This window comes from Rattus norvegicus, chromosome 3 (genome assembly GCF_021556685.1).
Source record: "Rattus norvegicus strain SHRSP/BbbUtx chromosome 3, alternate assembly SHRSP_T2T, whole genome shotgun sequence".
NCBI classification, from domain to species: domain Eukaryota; kingdom Metazoa; phylum Chordata; class Mammalia; order Rodentia; family Muridae; genus Rattus; species Rattus norvegicus.
This window is the reverse complement of record NC_141536.1, coordinates 14,961,271-14,978,035: the sequence shown is the minus strand read 5'-3', so window position 1 is coordinate 14,978,035 and position 16,765 is coordinate 14,961,271. Positions and strand designations below refer to the sequence as shown.

Genomic DNA, 16,765 nt, shown 5'->3' with positions numbered 1-16,765 from the left:
TCTTGAGTCAGTCTGCATTTAGTAGGTTTAGGCCTGGAGCCATGCATACATACCCCTGGCTTCCTGGTGTATCTCAGGAGCGGGTCTCTTCCGAAGCTTGACTAGATACCACCAGAAGCTGCCTTGCTTAGTGTGGTTTCCATGTTGTAAGAAGAAATAGCCACTCCACTTACCCCCGCTTCCCCAAGGAGGGAGGTGTCACCTCCAGGACAATAGCTATGAGCCAAGAACTGGACTTCAGACTGGACCTCAGCCCCATCCTTCCTGGGCTCCTCTTCCTCCGGGAAGCAGAATCATTAGGCAATAAAGCATAGTGCACTTCTGTCCACTGAGGCCCGAGGAGACAGAGGCACTCGGGTCTCAAGTTCAAGGCCAGCCTAGTGTACACAGTGTGTCTAAAAACTAAATAAACAAGCGGGACACGGTGACACACAACTTTAATCGGCCTCTTAAGAGGCAGAGGCAAGCAGATCTATGTGGGTTTGAGGCCAACCTGATCTACATGAGAGTTCAAGGATAGCCAGACCCTGTCTCAAAAATAAATAAATAAAATGTAAAGTATGTATGTCTAGAGGGAAGCAGGGAGATTAAACAGTAGCAAGCCACAGAGCTCTAAACCAGGGAGGCCAGAGGCAAAGGAAAGCCATTCACTTGTCCTGTTGTGACCGTCCAGGTGACCAGAGACAGAGTAGTGCAGAGCTTACTGAACCACACAGTTTTATAGCTTACCTTTAAGACGAGGCCCAGACACAAGGGAAAGTGGCCCCGTCAAGTTCATGTGTTCTGGGAGACAGTGCCTTTCTGTGTCTTCCTAGCTCCTCTCTCTAGTCACCGGGGCAGCTGTGGGTCAGGGGAATCTTGATCATTGGAGAACCCCAGTTCTCTCAAGCCTCATCCATCATCCCTCTGACAGCCCTGGGTGGTGTCTGATGACTAGAGTTTCATATCCTTACCTTGTTCTGTATATGGATCACCATGAGTGCCAGTAGGGGATGGCCAGGAAGCCATCTGAGCGAAGGAGGCGGGGTTGAAGAAATGGCTTGGTGGTTAGGAGCACTGGCTGCTCTTCAGAGGATCTGGGTTCAATTCCTAGTGCCCTCAGGGGATCTTGTCACAGGGGATCCAATGCCCTCTTCTGGTCTCATCGAGTACCAGACACAGATGTGATATACTGATCCATTGAAGGCAAAACACTCACATATGTAAAAGTTATTTTTAAAAAGAAACAAAACCAAACAAAAGAACTCAGGCTACACTACACCTAGTCAGTACACATATTATACAGGTATTTTGGTTTGTTCTGTTCTGCTCTGGTTTTTTTTTTTTTTTCAAGACAGAATTTCTCTATGTATCTGTCCTGGAACTAGCTCTGTAGACCAGGCTAGCCCCCAACTCACAAAGATCCCCTGTCTATCTCTGTCTCTATCTCTGCCTCTCAAGTGCTGGGATCAAAGGTGTGCGCCACCATCACTCCTATCGCACCCCTCACTTGTCAGGTCTGTGTGCCTATGTAGAGACTGTTTTGCTATGTTCCGGGTTGGCTGTTGGTTCTAACATACAAGCATCCTTGCGTGTCCCTCTGATAAGACTGGCTTCTTTCTCTTAATCCAGAGGGCCACCCCTTAGGTCTTTGAAGAATGAGACGGGCATTTTAATATGCCTCAACTTCATCTTTGCAGGCCATTTCTGGCATTTCATAATCAAATTCAAGGAGCCCCTTTGAATTTGTCTTCAAGATCAAAACAGATGTCCAGTTTCCTGGCCCAGTTTCTAGCACGGATTACAGGGCATTCTCCCACCATTATGTTCCTTGTTGACTTTAGGAAGCCCTAGGCCACTCCTCACTGGATCCAGAGCCAGCTGGATGGAGGGAGTGGAGGTCTGGGTGGCCCTCTCTTTGGCTAGCTCCTGCTGAGGTCCCTTCTCTTGTGAAGGCCTTTGCTTGCCCTAGGGCTCCTAGGAAGACTAGCTAGCTCATGGAAGTAAGTGTGCTTGAGCAAAAGGGGCAGTTATAAAATACTCCTGACTACACATCCACTCTGTAAGGAGCTGTGCCTCTGCAGAGTAACGAGACAGCCGTACAGCACAGGGCCAGTGCAGGGAACGCTCAGGGTAGCATGCATAGCCAGGGATGGACTTCTGGACCACAACAGTGAATGCAGAGACAGGCCTGGAGGATCCTCTCAGATTGTTGCTCTTCTGCTGGTCCAGACTGACCAGGAAGCTCCCAGGTCACTGAGCAAGTGATGGTCAGAGGCACAGGGAGCAAGGCTCCTTGTTCCTCACCTCGGAACGGAAGTCTGGAATGCGGTCTTGGCTCCCCACTCGCACAGAGGCCTACTGTTTCCAGGTTCCCAGGGAGGCACATTTTCAAGAACGGACCTTTCCTTTGGTTCTCCTATCCCACCAGGACCTGCTTTGCACCCACTGCTGCGTGCATGCACGCCTCATGCTCACACCACCTCCATTCTGTTTGATTAAGCCCATGCCCAAACCACTCGGTCCATGTATCATTTTAGTGCACCTACATCTCTATGAAAAAGGCCTTCATTTAAATTTTTTATTTGTATTTTTTTTACCTTTGCTCTAGAAGTATATCTGATTCCATTAGCTTAAACTTTCGCAAGCATTTCTAATGTCTTACAAGTCTCTTACAATACGGTCTCCACAAGGTAAGGCCTCAGGTCCCTGCCCTTCCCCTCACACCTGAGGTCCCCCACTGTGCCAGCACCAACATGCCGGCTCCCAGAGGTTAGTGGGTCCCCAAGTCCTGCCAGGCACCATTCTCTCCACATAGAGACACCTACAAGCCTCTGCCCTTCTCAGCCGCTGTCTCTTGCCATATTTGAAATTTCTTTCCCTGGCTTCATCTTGACTTCAAGAGATAATGAAGGAAGCACAAGTAACTTGACAGATGGCACTGGGCTCTGAGAAGTGGTTCCTGGGTCAGCCTGGGACCCTGCCTGTACCTAAATACCTCTTTAGCCTATTTGACGGGTCCCAAGGGTTCCATCCCCAAACCCCTCCTAGCTTCCACTGGACCCAGACCAGGGTTGGGGGGATGGAGAGTTGGGGACAGAAGTCTCAGGCTGCAATAGGTGAGTGAACTTACTGTCTTCTCTGCCTTCCCAGGATCCACGCACATTCTCACCCCACAGAAACTGCTGGACACGCTGAAGAAGCTGAATAAAACAGACGAAGAAATAAGCAGTTAAAATCAGCTGCCCTCCAAAACCCTGGCTCCCTTCCCACAATGCTCTGCAGCTCCCCAGTGCGACACCTCGGTTACTCTGCTGCCTCCCCAGCCCTGCACGCCCTGGCCACCCTGTTGCCGCGCTGAGTTCTTCTCCTGTGCGATGACACCCCATCTTGTCCTCTGAAAAGCAAGAGAGTAATGTGTTGTTTTTTAAAAATGAGTATCTTCTGTATGTATCCCACAGTAAGTTCACATGCAAGCTCCACACTGCAGAAGCATCAGAACTCTGGACCGAGTGGACTCTCCCTTATTTATGACCCCGTGACCTGTATATAGCCCTGTACCACGCGTGCACATTGCTTGGATATGGAAAGGTAGATGTGTGAGTGTTTCTCAGAGCTTGTTTGGGCTCATTTCTGTTCTTGTTGGAATCATAAGGTCTCTGTCCCCAAGATATGACATGCTGAGGAAGTGATGTTTTTCTCTCTAGCCCCTGCTCACCCCGTTCTCATGCACAGACACTGAGATGAGGTGAGCAGACACCTCTGGAGGCTGGCGTGGAATGAGCCTCCTCTTTGCAGCTGTGGGTGGAGGCTTGGCATATCCACAGGAAGCCAGTCTGAGTGCTAGCCAGTGTTGTCTCCAGAGCATGACACTGCATTCCCTGACCTGTGTCCACAGTGCTGTAACAAGTTAAGTCCTCCAGACTAAATGAGCATGCCTAGCAGACTTGGGTCCTCCAGAGTTAGGTATGACCAGCCCAGTCCTTCCCGAGCCTTCTCGTGAGCATAGCCGGGATAGAGGTCAAAGGTCAGGAGTGAACTGGAAGATGTGAGTTTGGCACTCTGGTCAAAGCTAGGCCTGAGGAGGGGGCCCTGCTGCTCAGTCAGAGTGTCCTCAGTTTAAGATACTTCATCAATCTTTGTGTAGTGTACAGTCATGTGTCATTGTGGTTGTATGAAAACAATCATTTTTTCTTTGTATTAAAGTCATCACTGTATAAAACATAGCTAGCTATAAAGCAGAAATTCCAGAAGCAGATGCTGGAAGGATGGTCTCCATCCTCAGGACGCAGCAGCTCCCTGAGCATGCCACTCACCCTGCTGCTGTAGTCATGAAACAGACAGTGGAAGTCACAAAAATGTCCCCAGCCCAGCCCCTGCCCCTCCCTCCCTCCCGCAGACTTGTATGTATTACTGTCTCGTGCTGTCTTCACAAACGTGGTGTACGCCTGCCTGCCGCAGTGTCCGGTGCCCTCCTCCCTTCCTGCCTCTAGAGTTCTCCTCTCCTTAGTTCTCAGGCCCCGCCCCTCTCCAGTGACCCTTTCCCTAGGATGAACCTTAGCAGCCCTGGTTGGTTTCTTCTGTAGCAGCTTCTTTTGTCCCTTCTCTCTGGTCAAGCAATGCTCTTGCTTCAGGACCTTGTTTGTCGAACATGTGGGGTTTCCTTTATGTTATTTATATAAATAATTTCTCAAATGGATATTTAAAAAAAAAGCTAGTCTGTCTTGAAACTTGTTAACTTGAAACTCTTGAATCTCAGTGTTTAAAGTATGGAAGCACAACCGTGTACCGCTCTGTACCGTCCTGTACTGCAGCATTTGAGTCTAATAAAGACGTCAGCTCTCACTCTTGCTGCCGGGGCCCACTGCAGAGCTGGTCTTACTGTGGGGACTATAGAGGAGGCCAGCCACCCCACAGCTTCGGCATGGGGGCTTCTGGACCCAGGGGATTGTGGCTTGCATTGCATCTATACCTGTCTCCCATCTGTGGCCAGAGATTGGCTCTAGCCTCAGGCAGCAGGAAGATGCTGCCCCACTGAGTATGGCGGCACCACCGTTAGTCCCAGTACTTGGGGGACAGAGGCAGGGGGATCTCTTTGAAGTTCAGTCAAGTCTACATAATTAGTTCTAAGTCTAGCCAAGACAACATAGTGAGACACTGTCTCAAATGAATGAGTAAATAAAAATACATAAGGACCTGCCTAGACACAGGGAGCTTCTTCTCACCTCCTAGACTGCCCATGCCACAGGCACTGCAGCGCCCTGTCGCAACCTGAGCGTGTAGACCTCCCTCCAGAATGAAGCTGGCGGTGTCCTGTGAACTGGAGAGTCCTGCTCGGGAGGCTGGCTCACAGAGCAGGGGACTCATTAAATGCTTCCCTGATGCAGTCTGCATGTGGCTTGTCCCTGGGCGTTCATGTGCTGGGTGCCCCAGGAAAGGGAGGGGAGGACAGGGCTCGTGATACTCCTATGGTACTACCTGGATGCTGTTCTGAGGCCAAGCCGGGCTCGGGCTCTTCCTGCCTCAGTTCCTCACAACAGACTTCTCTCCCACATGCTCCAATCATCAGCTATGAAGTGCCCCTGGACCTCCATAAGCAGGTGAATGAACCAGGCCTGGGGTACAGGTTTGTAACCCTAGCTGTTTAAGGAGGAGATAGGATTTTTAGTTCTAGGGCTGCCTAGGCTACAGAGCAAGTTCAAGGTCAGCCTTAGTGAGAAATTGGAAAGCTGGGATATGAAGCCGGGTAGAACACTTAGCCGACATGTGTAAGGTCTCAGGCTTTACCCCAGCACCACAAAACACATCAAACATTGCCTGGCAGTGGTGGTGCACACCTTGAGTCCCAGCACTGGGGAGGCAGAGGCAGGTGGATCTCTGTGTTTGAGGCCAGCCTGGTGTACAGATCTAGTTACAGGACAGCCAGGGTAACCCGGTCTTGAAAAAAAAAAAAACAAGAAACCTAATTAGAGCTGGAAAGATGGCTCAGCAGTTAAGAGCACTTCAGAGGCCTGGAGTTCGATGCCCACAGGATGAGTCCCAACCTCCCGCAACTCCAGTTCCAAGGATCTGCTCCCTCTTCTGGCATCCATGGGGACTGCATGCGGACAATACAGGGGAAACATCCCTGCCCACAGTTTTTTTTTTTTTTAAGTCAACTAACAAAACCTCTGTATATACTGTCCAGCCTCAGGCCTCTTATTATAGTAACAGAAAATGACACTTTCACTGCCGGAAGGAGTGTAGCAACTCAAGGTTACTTTGTAGATCTTGCACCTGTCCCCAAAATGTTTGCCCTTGGTGTGTGTGTGTGTGTGTTGGGAGGCAGACTAAGCAACATCTACCCACCTTTCTAAGGTCCTAAAGACAAACCAAAGTTTGATTTCACCGAAGGTTCCCCCGGACAACCAATGAGTTTATTGGGCTTCCTCACAGAGCCTGAGTAAAGGGTTACAAATGGGAGCCTGGGGAAGCCCAAACCAGTGTTGCTGGAGACCCGACGATGGCTACAGAGACTGAGTTCCTTCTCCATCCTTCCCCAGCCTGTACATGCCAGCCCCTTCCCAAGACCCCAAAGCCACATGCAGTTAGGGCAGAACTGCATATAGCTGGTTGGGAGGGGCTGGCCTCCCCTCCTCCCTCCCCATCCCCTCTTCTAGAAGGGAAGGGCAACAGTGGGCGTGCTCAGCAGAGAACAGCCATGTTTTAACACTGAGTCATCTTTCCAGCCCCGGATTGAATTCTATGTGGACATGGTCCTTTAACCTCCTCGTGCTGATTTTTGGGCTTTTGTTCACTTGCCTTTTGTTCTGTTTGTTATCACTGTGTTTGTGTGCACAGTGATGCACGTGCAGGGAACAACTTTTCTCCTCGCACTGTTCTGGGCATTGTTTTACCCAGGGAGCCATATTGCTGGCCCATGTTTTCTTATTTTGACACAGACTTTTACTGAGTCGCTCAGGCTGACTTGTCTTGTGTCCCCACCCCACTCAAAGAAGCCGAGATTACAGGTGTGCATGGCCATGCTGGGCTATGTTCTTTCTTTTCCTTTCTGGCATCCCTTAGCCCATGCTTTGGACATTCCTCTCCACCCTGATCCCACCAAACAGCAAAGAAGTACCCTACTATCCTTCAGAAGCCCTAGCTTCGTGTCCCAGAGCTCAGAGAGCCCCAGGCCAATCCTCCAAAAGCCGTAGCCTGTCTTCAGACAGGAAGATACTGAAGCAGGCCAAGCACAGCCAAAGCATGAACTGCTAGCCCTGTAACCATGGATCGCAGGCCATGAGCTGTGGCTGCTCCGTCCTTCCGGGGGTTAAAACAGGCATTGACTCCCATGGAGTCAGAATTACAGTGGCTGGGAGAATCAGGCAGACCTGAGTGGAATCCCCTCTAGTGCTCTGCATATGATAGATGTTCCCTTCTGTGACATCCTCAAAGTTGATCCCCACTCATAGTGAACAACCCACTAAGTGTTCAGTCATCACTGAGTATAATGATGGTCCCCAAAAGAGCAGACACACTCACCGTCTGAAAATAAGCCCAGTGTGCTCGGCAAGATGGCCTGGTGCTGAAAGGCCGGAGACTCAAGGGGCCAGCTAGAACCCCTGCCAGCCTGGTGCCTACTGTCTCCATCCCATACCTGTATGCTGACTCCCCATCTACCTGGGATAGCACTGGGCAGATGGACCCCTGCCACTAAGCTTTAAAGAAGCCTCCAGTACAAAATGTCGTGTGGTTGTGCCACTAAAGAATTGGCAGTTTGGTCTAGGGGAAGGCACTTCCTAGCCTGCGAGATGGGGGGGGGGGGGCTGGCTCAGTGATCATTTCTGATTATCCCCAAAGGGACAGGCTAGGGTCCTTGATGGTTGTAATTTATTTCCACTTGAGGGAAGGAAAGGTCTTCCTGGAACCCAAACTTGTACCCAGGATCCTGGCATCCTGCTCTGAAAGGCTAGGCTTAAACCAGCCCCAGGATCCCTGCCAGGAAGAGGACTGTAGCCCTTTAAAACCCAGCCGCACTGTTGCTATGTACGGAAACAACTTCCTTAGCAACTACCTGGCTTCTTAAAGGGGACTTGAAACAGTGGCTGCCATCAGCCATGGCTCCAAAAAAGAAGTCAAACAAAGGAGGCAAGGAGATTCAGAGCAAGAAGAAGATAGGGGGCAGGAAGGACACCAGTGGGTCCAAGACTCCAGAGTTGGCCATGGTGGAGGAGCTGAAGGAATTCTACCACAAACAGATCCAAGACCTGGAGGACAGGCTGGCCCGGTGGGTGGCCAGCAAGGAAGCTAATGCTGCCAGACCAGATGTACACAGTTCAGATAAGGGCCTTAGATCTGGGCTCTGGCCAGGCCCTATCCTCCCCTGCCTCATTTTCCTCAAGTAACCAGGTAACCCTGAGAGTGGTGAGAAGGTAAATGGATTCCCAGAGCTTGGGGAGCACAATGCTAAATTAGCATTAGCACCTCAAACCCAAGTAACACCCCACCCCCACCCTGGCCTGCCCCAACAGGTTGGGACTGTAAACATTATAAAAATGTAGTTTGATTGGTGGAATAAATTGAAAATGGTTTCCCTTGGTGACCCATGAGGATGCCTCGTTCCCTCCTTTCCTTATGCCAAGGCCCAGGTCTTGTTTATCCAGGCTGGGTCTGATTTCCTAAGTCTTTGTTTTGTTTTAGAGACAGGATATTACTCTTTAGCCCAGGCTAGCCTTAAACTCACATTGATCCACCTGCTTCAGTCTCCCAAGTGCTGAGATTATAAGCATAAACCACTACAGGTCCCTAAATGGGAACTAAAGAAGAGGATATTCCTACCTGTGCCATTGCCTCTTAGGGTTGGGCTCCTTTGTGGCAGAGGTGGCAGGGAAGGACCCTCTTGGCATTTAATTAGCGACACAATTTGTTCATTATTTTTCTTACTTTAAAACTAGTTTTAGGGCTGCTCAGTGGCACCTGCCCCTCATCACCAGAACCCACATGGTAGAGGGATAGAACTAACCCCTGCAGGTTGTCCTTTGACCTCTGCTGTGCACGCAACCCATACATGCATGCATACACACACATAATCAATAAATGAGAAACAACAAAAATGCTTGTAAGAATACAGTGTCTAACCTGGACGTGGTGGCGCTTGCCTATAGTCTCAGGTTTGTTCTAAGTTCCAGGCTAGCCTGGACTATAGGATAAGACTCCGTCTCAAAAGAACGAGCAAAGCTTACTTGCTGACAGCTAGGAAGCACCTGCCCCGTCCCAAAGTGTAACACTGAAAACTGTAAGGAAGTGGCTGGGGAGATGGCCCAGTGACTAAGACACCTGCCACTCAAACATGACAACTAGAATTTGGTCCCCAGCACTCATACCAATGGGTAGGTGTGGTGCCCACCTGTGGTCCCCAGTGCACGGGACGTAGAAATAAAAGATCCTCTTGGAGCAGTGCTTCTCAACCTGTGGGTCTTGACTCCTGAGACCATCGGAAAGTACAGATATTAAAGGATACAGTGTTAGGAAGGTTAAGAACCACTGCTGTAGAGCAGGCTAGCTAGCTAGACTGGTGAACTTGTGAGCTCTGGGTTCCAGGAAACTCCGCTTCAATATCTAAAGTGGAGGACCTCTATTTCCTTATCTGTAAAATGGGTATAATTATCACAGCACCTACATCCTTACATGTCATTGGGGGTGGGGGGGGTCTCGACAAATGTCAACTTCTGGCCTCCATACAGATGCATACACATGTGAATATGCATATACACCAGACATCTGTAATGAATAAATATATAACAGCTGGTCCTGAGCAGGTGTGTGCCTGGGCAGGCCTGTGGTGTCTCTGCTGTACACCTTCCCACAAGAAAGACACACACAGGGAAATCACCCAGGGAGAAGAGGCAGCAGGATGACAGCCCTGATCTTTGACTCCTCTTATGGCAAGCTGCCTTCCCTCCCCACAAAGGCACGCAGACCCTGAAGTGCCTTGTATGCACTACTCATTCAAATGATTTATGAATAAACCCTTACAAATAAAGCAACTCTCCAAATGCTTCACTCTTAAAATTTACAAATGTCATGGCTGGAGAGATGGCTCAGAGGTCCTGAGTTCAATTCCCAGAACCAAATGGTGGCTCACAACCATCTATCATGGGATTTGATGTCCTTTTCTGGTGTGTCTGAAGAGAGTGGCAGTGTACTCATATACATAAAATATATAAATCTTTAAAAACCAAGATACTACTAATAACAGTAGATATAATAAAAGCCAGACGTGGTGGCGCATGCCTTTAATCCCAGCACTCGCCTGAGAGGCAGAGGCAGGTGGATCTCTGTGAGTTAGAGGCCAGCCTGGTCTACAGGGTGAGTTCCAGTCCAGTCAGTGCTACACAGAGAAACCCTGTCTCCAAGAACTAAAATAAATAGATAAATAAAAGTAACAAATGTCCCTTGACCTAAGACACCAGATGAAATGTATCAGGGCAAATAGATTTAACACATAGTTACTGAGTATTTAATGTTTGCCAAACTGCTAGGTCCTGACATGCAGAGGTAAGGGTGCAAACAGCTCGGCCAGCTGAGAGGGCTGACGGTAAAGACAGGCATTGTGGGTAAGAACCTCAGTTCTGGTTCAAGTTCTGGTCTTGTCAGTTTCTAGTTTCTTCATCTCTCTGAGCCTCAGTTTCCTTGTCTGTGTTACTGGGGGTCACAGAAAATGCAAACTTCCAAACAAACCGGAAACAGGTGTGAACATGTTACCACTGTGAGCACAGTGTAGACTCAGCCCCCATGTGACTCACATCTGAACGAGGTGACCACACAGGTTCACACCTTTCATCCCAACACTCAGGAGGCAGAGTCGGGGGCGCACAGGGCGTGGGGCAGCTTGGTTGGTCTACACAGCGAGTTCCAAGATAGCCAAAGCTATATAGTGAGACCCGGTCTCAAAACAACAAAAATGGAAGAAGGAATGTAAAATGCTGGCTAGGGAGAGGACTCAGTAGAGTTCTGACAAGCAAGCAGGAAGGCTAGAACTCAGATCCTAGAACCTTGAAAACAGCCAGGCAAAAGCAGTGTCCTGTGTCCTTTAACCCTGGCCGTGATGGGAGGGGCTTTCTGAAACCCACCAGCTACCCAGCCTAGCCAAGCTGTTCTGCTTTAGATTGAGCTCAGGCTTACACACACACACACACACACACACACACACACACACACACACACACACCCCTTTAAAACAAAGACAGTCTCAGTGCTGAGCACAGGCTGAGGTTAAGGCCTCCAGGCATGAAGCATAATGGGAGATTGAGACTATGGGAAACTTCAGATGGCCCTTTGCGGAAGGATGGCCTGGGAGAGCAGGCCCAGGCACTGGTAGCCAGGCCTGCCCTGGCTTGACCCTGCATCTCTGCCCTCCCCCCACACCCCCAGGTATCAGCGGAAATGGGATGAACTGGCTGTGCAGGAGAAGCTGTTCCGTCAGGAGTTCGAGCAGCTGGCCAACAACAAGAAGGAGATCGTGGCCTTCCTCAAGCGCACACTGAACCAGAGGGTGGACGAGATCACGGACCTGAATGACCAGCTGCAGAGCCTACAAGTGGCCAAGGAGATGGAGAAGGATGCTTTCGAGGCCCAGCTGGCCCAGGTGCGCCACGAATTCCAGGAAACCAAGGACCAGCTCACCACAGAGAACATCGCCCTCGGTGAGGGGGCCAAGGGACCCGTCAGCACACCTGTGAGAAGTTGCCGTTAAAGGCAGCAAGGCCCAAATCCACAGCTGTCACTGGTTGTGGCCCGGCCTCGCCTGGGTATTGGGGACCCCATGGCTACCTTGGGTGATAGCAGCTGTACGCCACTTCAGACGCCATCCGTCTTAACTGTCCACGAATTCCCAAGTTTATAGATGAGGAAACCATTCTAAAAGATGGAGGATTTTTATCTATGCCGCCCATCTGAAAGGGAAGGTTGAGACTTGTCTGCCCAGGGTCAGCTGCTGTCGTCATGGTCACTCTCATGTGGGGAGGTTGTCAAGGGGGACTTCTTGAGGAGGATCTGAACGAGGTTTGGTGAGATTATAGAGTGTGAGGTCAGGCACTCCGGAGAAACGCAGGGGATGGCTGTGCAGGCCAGTCCTATTGGGGAAGGTGGCGAGGTAAGATAAAGTTGGGACCTCAGAGGAGTGTCAGTCAAGGCCCCCGGGGGCAGCTCACCAGCCTTGTGGCCCCGAATGGGCAGGAATCAAGCTGAGTTCCCTGGAGGAGTTCCGGCTGCAGAAAGAAGAGCTCACAGAGAAGTACATGGCGCTGGAGGAACAGCTTCGAAGGCAGGAGGGTGAATACAAGGACTACGTGTACAACCTGGAGAAGAAGTCTGTGCTGGACAAGGACAGGTAAGCAGGCTGGGGACCTGCTGGGGCCAGACAGCACCCCTCAGCTCACAGTCAGCTTTCCAGAAGGGAACCATGGACTCCCCAGTCTCTATCCCCCAGAACCCTGCTTGAGACCTATGGGGGTGGGGATCAAAGTACCCAGGTTGGCACTGGACACTCCTTGCCCTCTTGTCACTTCTCATTATGGTGTTTCTTCTACTAGGTAAGAATGTTTCAATGGTTCAAATTCCAAAGGCCCAGAGATTCTTTGGGGGAAGAGCCTGGGTACCCTGGGACCTCCCAAAAAGGGGGGTAACCAAGACTTACACCCACCTACTTGACTCCCAAACCCACCCTCCTGGCAAGGCTGAGGAAAGAGATCATCCAGCGCGTGAACCTGGTGGCCACCGAGTTCCGAAAGGTGGCCACCAACCAGATGTGGGAGACGACCAGGCGGGCCATCCTAGAGAACAACAACGTGACCCTGCAGCTGTCCAAGGTGTCAAAGCAAGGTGTGCAGCTGCTGCAGGAGAACGAGCAACTCAAGGGCGCTCAGGGCAAGCTGTGCCAACAGCTGGAGTTGCTGGAGAACACACAGGAGATCATGGCCAAAAAGAACATAGGGAATCAGAAGGTACGGCCGCTGTGCTGTCCTCCTGTGAAATGAGGGTGGACCCCATACCAGAACCAAGTCACGAGTGGGGATAGTCTGCAGGGAGGCCCCAGACTTTCCTCACTGGGGTGCTGGCCCTAGCTCTGGAGTCTGTTTGCCCCATCACTGAGCAGAGCCCAGTTCCTGTCTAGCTGTTGTCTAGAGGTGGCGCTGGCCTGCCTGTAAGTGGGAACAAGTCCTAAGCTGTATCTTCAAAAGGGAGCTAGGGGTGGGCTGGGGCCCCACGAGGGGTCTGTGATGCCTGCCCGCTGCTGTAGGTTATCCTCATGCTGACAGAGAAGTGCCGCCAGCAGAGAAAGGGCACAGAGGAGGCAGAGCAACTGCGCCTCCAGCTGTTCCAACTGGAGCAGAACATCGAGACTCTGGAGAAGGCCAACCAGACCCTGCGGTGAGCCTCAGGGTTCGGACTGGCAGACAACTTGAAGCCTGGATTTAGATAGGCTGCAGAGGAAAGGCGGGGCCCAGGGAAGAGATGGGGCAAGCTGTGTGCTGTCTTGTCCTGGACCAGGAGCGAGAAAGACCAGCTGGACGAGCAGCTGAAGGAGCAGCGGGCAGAGGCAAATCGGCTACAAGAGGAGCTGACCAAGGAACAGAAAATTCGGACAAACCTTAAAACAGTGCTGACCCAGGCCACCTCCCTACTGCGGGACATTCTACAGGCAAGCAGGCAGTGGAAGATACCAAGAGGCCACTAGAGCCGAGCACAGAGAGGCTCACAGTTAGACCCCTTTTCTCATTCTGGATCTAAAAGAGTGGGTCTAATCCTACCAGGGACGGAAGAGGCAGAAGCAGGAGGATTCCGAATTCGAGACCTGATTGGGGTTACAGAATGAGTTCAAGGCCAGCCTGGGCAAATCAAGTGTCTTATAAAGTAAAAAAGGTGTGACAGTGCACACCTTTAATCCCTGGAAGGCAGTGGCAGGCAGAGGGAGGAACAGGAGAAAGGAAAGATTCCTTTCAAACTTCCAAAGAGTGGAATTTCTCTTCTAGGGCTCCGGAGAGCTCCAAGTCTTCCCAGTCCCAGCACAAACCAGGGGCACTGAGGAAGCAGGCACTGGGCACTGGAGAATCTCACACTGGGAGGCAGGTGGGTATCTGGGCCCCTGTGGTTATTTAACCCGCCTCGTGTCACACCGACAGATGCGACCAGAGACAGAAGATGGTGACTTCGACGTGGTGTTCCAACTGCAGCGCAAGGAGCTGCTGCAGCAACTGCTGGTTTTGCTCAGCTCAGCTGTGGTTTCGAAACCACAGCAGGACATGGGCTCCCACCAGGACAAGCAGCCCGCGGGCCTATCCAAAGACAGGTGAGCAGATAGCCCTGTGTGTATGTGTGTGGGGAGGGGTCTCAGCAGACCCTGGCTCTCCAATATTTTTCTGACCCTCAGCCTCCTCTTGTGGAGATGGAGGGGATGACCCTGGGTCCCCTCTCCACAGCCGACTCATCGCCCAGACATCCAAGCAAGGGGCTGCCTCTCTGCTTCAGCAGCTCTCAACCATCACAACTTACCAGCCAGGGGACCTCGGGCTGGTGCCTCGACGTCTTCAGGTCCACATCCCACCCAAACCCCAGGACCTCAGGCCTCTCTCTTGTGTCACCCGAATGGGGATCTGCAAGTTACAGAACACTACTGAGGTAGGGGTCCCAGGGCCCCTAGGGACAGCTGTCCCTGGTTCTGCCAGGCAATAGTTGGGTGACCTCAGGGATATGGAAGAGTCTCTTTGATCCTCCCCCCTATAAGATATCCCGATGGAAAAAGGCTAATACCTAGGAATATGGTTTGCCAGACCCTCTTGTTCCTACCCCACTGGCCCCGATTCCCTCAGAAAGCCTCCAATTTTAAGCCAGTATCTTTTAATCTTACAGATCTACCCATCTGGAGCTCTCAAAAGGTTCAAAAAGTTTACCCTTCCTAGACCTTTCCTACACACGGGGAGACCAAGTCGCTGCAGAAAGCCTGATGTGGCCCCTGTCCCTCCCTGAATCTGCAAGTGGCCTGGGACAACCCAGAGAAGTTCCATAAACATTGGGTACCACATGTGTCATTGCAGTTCTGTGGTCCTGTCTGGGCTTCAGGGCACTGGCAGGCAGGCACCAACAGGCAGGCACCGGCAGGCAAGCAAACAGGTAGATATATCCACTGGTATTAGAGGCCTGACAGTGGTCCCTGGCTTCGAGCACGGATGTGGTCCAGGAGCAGGTCAGTGGCCTGATCCATCAATGGGGACAGTAGTTCCTGCTCCTCCGGGGAGAAGCAGCCCAGAACATGGGTCTCCACCATATTAGGGTGTGTGGGGCGCCCGATGCCCACCAGCAGCCTTGGCATTGCCTGTAGGGTGCCAGGGGAATGAGGGTGCATTGGTGAGATACAGTGGGGACCCAATGCTGCCCACCCCCACCCAGGGCAGGGCAGAAGGGTAGACTCACATTGGAGTTCAGACAGCTAATGCAGGAACGGACTCCATTATGGCCCCTTGGGGGGGGGGATATGAGGAGCAGTTAGTACTTCCTGAGGCAGCACTCTCTTGCCCAGACCTCCTTCAGATCAGCCCAGCCTATAGAGAGAGGCTCAACAACCTTACTCCACCCCAACAGAGGTCAACATCCCTACCCAAATCTATGCACACGACAGCCTCACCTTGCGCTGCCCCCCAGCTTCAGAGCCAGCTTTCCCAAGGGTTTGTCCAGTTCGTCATGCACCAGGTAGATCTCCTCCGCACTCAGCCCAAACAGCTCCGCTTGGCACAAGGAAACAACACACTAGTTACTGGCGTTCATCTTTGTTCATCAGAGGGATCACAACCCCTCCCCCCATTCATAAACAGGCTTCACCAAGCCCTCACTGTAGTAATTGGGGCTCACCAGGCACTTGTCACAGTTGAACCCTTTCTCTGGTCCCTGCACCCTTCATATCCATGAAACCCCCAACTCACCAGCTTTGGCTACGCTGCGCCCGTTGACGTTCATGAGGCGCCTTGGCCGGAGCAGTACCAGCTGAGCATCCCCGAATGGGGCCAGGGCGAGGTCAGCAGCGCAGCGCGAGTCACGAGCCCAGTTCTCTGCCACTCCCAGTCGCTGTGCTATTTGCCCCAGCACTGCCATGCCTACGCTGTGCCGAGTGCCAGGCATTCCGGGGTTCCCCAGGCCAGCCACCTGTGGGCAATATTCACACAGGACCCAAATAGTGGCCAGGAAACAGAAGCGTCAGTGTTGGGAAGGAGCGCTTAAGGGCCTGGGAACTACTGGATGCGCCACCAGCCCGAGGGTGCCGCTAAAGAGTAAAACTAAAAGTTTGGAGCCAGTCAATATTGCACCTATTTACATAAGTTTAAAAAAAGTGACAAATATCCCAGAAAGATGGCCCAGAACGTAAGGGTACTTGCTGCTAATTCTGACAGCCTAGGATCGATCCCCAGGACCCACACGGTGAAAAGAATCCTCTCCCAAGTTGCCCTCTGACAGCCGCCGGCACAAGCACACAACACATACACATAAATGTAACCGCAGCAGAGGAGCCAAGCCCGAGTCCCTGTGTCCCACTCACCAGCCACCGCTTCCCGGGGAACCGAGCCTCAGAAACCTGCCGGCTCAAGGTCCAACTCCGCCGCATCCCAGGGCAAAAAAGGCCGGACTTCAACATGCGGACCCCAGCTCCCATTCACGGCCAGGACCCCGCCCCCTGACGTCAGGCATCCCTAAGCCAATGGCATCTCCACATGTCCAGCGACGCCCAATCCAGGCCCTGTTCGGCATCCGCCTT

General features: G+C 51.7%; 3 protein-coding genes across 11 annotated transcripts in view; 2 read left to right on the top strand and 1 right to left on the bottom strand.

The window, feature by feature from the left end:
• Stxbp1 (syntaxin binding protein 1) overlaps positions 1–4,824 on the top strand; it is a 61,255-nt gene extending 56,431 nt beyond the window's left edge. For both annotated transcript variants that reach the window (XM_087649644.1, NM_013038.4), the window contains 1 exon segment: positions 3,133–4,824. Coding sequence is in view for 1 of the 2 variants with exons in the window: in NM_013038.4 (NP_037170.1) it covers positions 3,133–3,215 (83 nt within the window). In the remaining variant the exon portion in view is untranslated.
• A 3,232-nt stretch (positions 4,825–8,056) lies between these two features.
• Cfap157 (cilia and flagella associated protein 157) lies at positions 8,057–15,043 on the top strand. The gene is given in 9 exon segments (NM_001100869.1): positions 8,057–8,248; positions 11,395–11,666; positions 12,199–12,352; positions 12,698–12,965; positions 13,262–13,392; positions 13,513–13,663; positions 14,145–14,311; positions 14,442–14,640; positions 14,872–15,043. Coding segments are annotated over 9 exon segments (1,629 nt in total). The 5' UTR covers positions 8,057–8,078; the 3' UTR covers positions 14,989–15,043.
• Ptrh1 (peptidyl-tRNA hydrolase 1 homolog) lies at positions 10,458–16,684 on the bottom strand. 8 transcript variants are annotated; one of them, XR_015683154.1, is made up of 9 exons: positions 16,550–16,684; positions 15,939–16,158; positions 15,644–15,743; positions 15,433–15,560; positions 15,040–15,334; positions 14,515–14,615; positions 12,174–12,320; positions 11,794–12,095; positions 10,458–11,696 (listed from the first exon to the last, which is right to left on the bottom strand). XR_015683154.1 is itself a non-coding variant. In NM_001399255.2 (5 exon segments), coding segments are annotated over 5 exon segments (615 nt in total). In that variant the 5' UTR covers positions 16,616–16,630; the 3' UTR covers positions 14,843–15,151.
• Between the last annotated feature and the right edge of the window lie 81 nt (positions 16,685–16,765).